The sequence below is a fragment of the Dama dama genome, chromosome 20 (genome assembly GCF_033118175.1).
Source record: "Dama dama isolate Ldn47 chromosome 20, ASM3311817v1, whole genome shotgun sequence".
NCBI classification, from domain to species: domain Eukaryota; kingdom Metazoa; phylum Chordata; class Mammalia; order Artiodactyla; family Cervidae; genus Dama; species Dama dama.
In genome coordinates this window covers 52,144,897-52,150,447 of record NC_083700.1, presented here as the reverse complement: position 1 = coordinate 52,150,447, position 5,551 = coordinate 52,144,897, and the positions used below count along the sequence as shown (strand labels likewise).

The following is a 5,551-nucleotide window of genomic DNA, read 5'->3' as shown; positions in this document are numbered from 1 at the left end:
TCTTTCAAATGTACATTTTTTTTCATATTATGGAGCATGCCACTTTTCCAAAAGAAAAAAGGTCATGAGAATTCAGTGCAAAGTTCTCAGTCACCCTCCTCTTTTCTCTGGGCCAGACGGAATGTCCACAGCAACGCCCTCTGCCTTGGAATCTGAGGCTGTTCATCTAAAATTCTCTGTGCCTCCGCAGTTTCCTCTCCGTGCCCTTCTTTCTTCCCTCCTTACCCCACCCCCCTCCCTCCCTCCTGCTTGTCCCTAAAGTCATTTTGAAAAAGAACTTGAGGTTTTTGTTTTTGTTGATGTTTTCACTTACTGGTCGCACTCTTGTGTGGGGTCAGCGTTTTCGCCAGTCATACTGCTGTGGGGGAGCTTTCCAGCCCTGTCTCTGGGGGTGGGGAGATGAAGTGCGGAGGGCTGGCTCTTTCGGGGGACCCCCGCCCACTGCTGAGCATCGTCCTCGCTCACTTCTTTGCTTCCTGGTAGACTGCAAGGGAGGCCAGACTGCCTGGTTGGGGGAGAGGAGGGGCAGCTGTCCTGGTCGGGGAGGGGACAGGGAGGGTCTGCAGGCTCGCTCTTCACCGGGGGTGCGGGGTACCTGGGATGGGGTTGGACAAGGGATTGAGGGCCGGCTGTCCCCCGGGCCCCAGGCCGTGGATGAGCACTCGGGGCACCAGGGGCCGCTGCAGCTGGGGATGGGGCGCGGGAGGAGTCCGGTACATGCTGCTGTACATGGCGGCGGCGGCCGCCGCAGCCGTAGTGCTATCCATGCTGCCCAGCAGGCTTGGGTGGTAGAAATAAGGCGATGGAAACATCCTCTGCAGTGCCGAGTAATTCCCCGCCTCAGCCAGCAGCTCCAGGCCCACCGCGGTCTGCCGCTTCCACTTGGTCCTGAAAAAAGAGCAGACGTGCGTGCACCCCACGGCTGGGGGGCACAGTCCAGGCCCCAGGGCCTGTCCTTTCCCCTAGCTGGTCTTTTCTTCCTCGGGGAGGACAAGGAAGACTTAGAGAGAGCTGAGAATTGCGAAGGAACCACACCTCCTGGCCCCCATCCCACCCTCTCCCTCACAGAATCACTCAAACCCAAGCCGGTTTCCCAAACAGACATTCATAAATAAATTTCTCCAAGCTTTGCTGCCTTCTCCTGGCTTTTTGCTCTGCTGTTGCCATCCTTATAGTTTGGCTACTTCCTGGAACTTTCCTAGAGATCAACTGAGACCACTCTTTCTAAAGCAGGTGTCTTCTCCCCTCCTTTAATTCTCTTCCCCAAGTGGCTCCCCAACAATCCCAGAGTGTATGCTCTCTGCCCCTCCCCCTTTCCTCCAGACCGAGTGAGAAGAAACCGTAAACAAAGGGACACAGAGGCTCCTGGGCCTTGGACCCCTGCCCCTTTGGGTCCCTAAGGCTGTGGAGACACATCTCTCTCATCAGCCTGACAGGACCTTACAGCAGGCGGGTGGCTTAGAGTGAGGAAGGTGACAAGGTTTCAAAACGGAATTCGTTTGAGGGAGGGCTCTCCCAAGGGGACAGTACCTCGGGGCCATTCCAGGAGGGGAAAAATGCATTTCAAAATCTTGTCTCCTCTGGGAGAGAGTAACAATTAAAACCTGTGATCAGCTTTTCTTGGTCTCCTCCCTCCCCCATCGCACCCCCACTAGGAAGAAGAGGCAGCAGGCCTTTGCTCACATGCCTCCTGAAGGAACTCAGGGCTGGTGGGCCCTCCATACCCAGCAGCTCCAGCCAAATTAATAAACATGTCGCCCATTTTAAATTGGCGACAAATGACACTAATGTTTTCCGACAGAATTAGGGTGGCTGAAACCGTATGTAATGAGACAGAAAATTATGGTAAAGATGACAACTGGATGGGCATTTCCAACCACACTTATGGACGATTAGAACACAAACGAGAGAGAAAAGGCGGGAGAGAGAAAATCGAGACAAGGGAGACGACCGTCAGGCTTAGAAACCCGGCATAACCTCGGCACCAGATTGCCGGGTTTGGGTGTTCGCACTGCAGTTCAGGGGCCTACAAGTACTGCCAGCTCCTTTCCTAATTTCCTTTCAAGGGAAGTTGTGGTTCCTGGAGGGCTCTGACATGGCCAGAATAGGGGCCAAACCCTCAGTCTGGATGCCTGACCGACTGCCAACCCTAACCCTCCTTCTGGCTGCCTCACAGGCCAGGCAAGGACTTTTAAGTCGAGGCCAGTGGATTCGCTCTTCAGAACAGCTATAGCCAGATTGAGTGACTGGTTATAGATACTTGGAACTATCCTGGGGCAGGCCCAAAAGGGTGCAATGCATCAGTTTTATGGGCCTGAGTGTCTGCTACACGGACGTCTCGATTTGAGAAGGTGTGGCTTGATTGATTTGGGGGCAAAGTGGCAGAAATTTCAGCCACTCAGATTTGAGAGAGAAAAATACCATACGTGAAAGACACTTTGAAGTGCAAAATTCTCCAAACTCCAGCTACCTGGGAGGTATGGCTAATCCCTACTCCAGCCTGAAACCCCCCCCAACTGCCCACTCCGGGCCCTGTGAGTCCCTACTGACTCCGAGGCCACAAGGGATGAAAACTGATGTAGTTGTCTTGACCTGGATGACCAGATGCCTCTGCTCCCCACCACAGCCTCCCTTACCTGCGGTTCTGGTACCAGGTCTTGACCTGGGTATCAGTGAGGTTGAGCGCAGCCGCCAGGTCCATGCGATCTTGCACACTCAGGTACTTCTGCCGTTCAAAGCTACGCTCCAGTTGATTGAGTTGGTGGTCGGAGAAAGCCGTCCTGGCTTTACGAGGCTTTTTGGCTCTCACAGGGGGACTCTCTCGGCTACTTGAAATCTCCCGGTCTCCTTCCTCCTTTGTTCCTACACAGAAACCCAGACATAGCCGTGAGGTAGCCTGGAATGGGGAAGGATGGAGTGCCCTCCTGGCACACACTTCTACATTCCCAAGCCAGTCACTGGTCCGGGGGGAGCAGGGGGGCTATATTCTGCCACCTTCCTTATACACATACTTGAGCCTCAGCCAGGATGGAGAAAGAGGACCAACTGCTAGCTATTGAATGTGGAGGCTCGTGCAGAGCTTCTAAGGTTTCCAAAAGAGTGTTGAATCTTCCCATCTTTGGAAATGAAAAAATACTTTATGATAAAGGGTCCTTTTCCTAATTGTTTCCTTGAGTGAGGAAGACCCTATCCTTTTCCTTTATTATTTTCGCTCTGACTTCATATGTTCTGATTTATTAGGTTTTAAAAGATCTTTCAACTTTTCTTTTTTGAGGAGGGGGTACCTTTTTCATTTTACTTCTTCTGTTTACTAAAAGTTATAGGCATTTGTTTTCCTTTTTCAGTTGCACTTGGGAAATGTTGGCTCTCTGCAACTGCTTGCATCAGGTCTCTTAAAGCTTCAGAAAGAATGTCTCCCAGACACTGCGTTCAGCTCAAAATCACTGAGCCCATCCAGGTGACAGCCCAGAGATTTCCGGATTCTATTTGTCAACTTTGGTTTTCTACTGAAATGCTGGGAAATCGATATGTCAATCCCTCTCTGTTTGTACCCGTTTTTTGCTTCGCTCCTTGATCTTCCCTGCAGGAAGAACAATAATCTCTCTAATTGACCCACTGGGGAGGTTGGTGCACAAAAAAATCGCCAGACCAGACTGTACATCTGTTTTGGGCACTATTATGCTAATGCTACAATAGTAAAATGAAGAGGCAATATCCTACCTTCCAGAGAGCATACATCTTTCGCAGAGATGACAAATATTAGTAATAATCAACTTATCAGTAAAGGGGAAAAAAGAACTCTCCTTGGATATTAAAACTCTTGCCATGCAAAGACCAGAACCCTTACTTATGAAATTTTCTGGTGAGAAAATGGAAAAAGGGCGTTGAAGAATAATTCCATTGCCATCATCTGACTTTACAAAAATAGACATTCAATTCCATAAAATTTTATTCATAAATGCAACCTCCCAATTACTTGTTAAGAGCCAAAACTCTAATTGAAATACAGATATTTAGTTAGGGCTATGGAGTAGGAAGGGTATTTTTAAAAATTGAAACACTAATTATAATCTTTTACCGTGTGGCCTTCCCTGTATTAATCACTATGTAATGATTTTTTTAAAGTTACTTTGTTAATCAACTCGGTATTTTTTCCTTCACTATATCTGATCATTCCTGTGCGGGTGTTAAGAAAATACGACGTGTGGGAGGAACGCAATAATTTGCATTAAAAAATAAACACCACGTTGTGATCACACCCCTAGGCACTACGAAATATGAAAGAACTTCCCATCAGATCCCCTCCGCCTGACCCCTTCCTAATAAATTAAAATGAAGTAAAACAAAGGAAGGAGCTGGGTGGCGGTGAGGGTTGGGGATGTAGAAATGTTAACAATAAACAGAACTTGGGATGAGTGCCCAAATCGCACGCCCCGGCATCCCTCTCGCTTGCAGTTTTTGACTGTGGCCCGATCGCCTTGGAAGCTGAGAATCGCCTTCGGATCCCATCAGAGATTCGCGCGAGACGGAAGGGGAGCAGGAGGAGGAGAAGCTAAACGGCCGAGGGAGCCGAGGCGGCGGGACTCACCGTGGCATTTGATGTCGCTCTGGGACTCTTCCCGCTTGTCCAGTTTGGTTTTGCTGTCCTCCTGCTCGAGCTTTGGCCTGAAGCTCTCGTGTGCTGCATTGCTCTCCTGCTTCGGTGTGTGGTGGGGAGAGGAGACGCTGGTGCTGTACGGTGCACACGCCGCCAGAGGTTTGCTGTCGCCCAAGATGTCCTTAATTAAAAAAGAAGAGGTGGAAGTCCTGGGGGCCGAGGCGGCCGAGCCCAGCTGCTGGGCCGCTGGCGGCGGCGGCGGCTGCTGCTGCTGCTGGGGCGAAGGCTGCAAACTTTGCGTGGGGGCCGCGGCTGGCGGCGGCTGCTGGCTGTGGTGCAGGTGGTGGTGATGCTGGGGCCCGTCCGCAATCAGATGCGGTTCCGGGGGCTCCATGGTGACCGAGATGGGAGAGGAAGGCGCCGTTCCTACGGTATCAATCTCCGAACAGGGGGACGGAGTGGCCTGACTCCTAAAATCCGCGGTCCTGGCCTCGCCGAGCGGGCGGAAATCTCCATTCATCATGCCGGGGCTGCCCGAACTGGCACTGGACAAAATCGTGTCTATTCCAAAACTCGACCCGCTGGCCCCTTCCATTGTTGTCATTTCTACATGAGGTCCACGCCACTCCGCCGCTCCGCAGCCGCCCCGACCAAGCAAAGGAAGCTATCGATCGTAAAACAAAATAACACTAAACAATGTTGTCGCCGCTAAAAAAAAAAAAAAAAAAAAAAAGTGGGGCGGGAGGAAAGGAAGGATAATTGGGAGGTGGCAATCCGTGGACACTTTCGACACTTTTTTTTTTACCCTAATGAAAAAAGTGGAAGTTGGGAGAAAGGACGATAGAGGGGGGAAAGTTACAAAAATTGTTGAGGAAGCACCGAGCGTGCGCTCCAGGAACGATAGCGCACGTGGGGCGGCGGTGGCAGCGCAGGGGACCCAGACGGAGGCGAGGC

General features: G+C 51.1%; 1 protein-coding gene across 1 annotated transcript; it reads right to left on the bottom strand.

The window, feature by feature from the left end:
* Positions 1 to 575: 575 nt before the first annotated feature.
* Positions 576 to 5,201, bottom strand: BARHL2 (BarH like homeobox 2). The gene is made up of 3 exons (XM_061119987.1): positions 4,589 to 5,201; positions 2,637 to 2,862; positions 576 to 888 (listed from the first exon to the last, which is right to left on the bottom strand). The coding sequence occupies exons 1-3, from the start codon at positions 5,199 to 5,201 to the stop codon at positions 576 to 578; spliced, it is 1,152 nt and encodes a 383-aa protein (XP_060975970.1).
* Between the last annotated feature and the right edge of the window lie 350 nt (positions 5,202 to 5,551).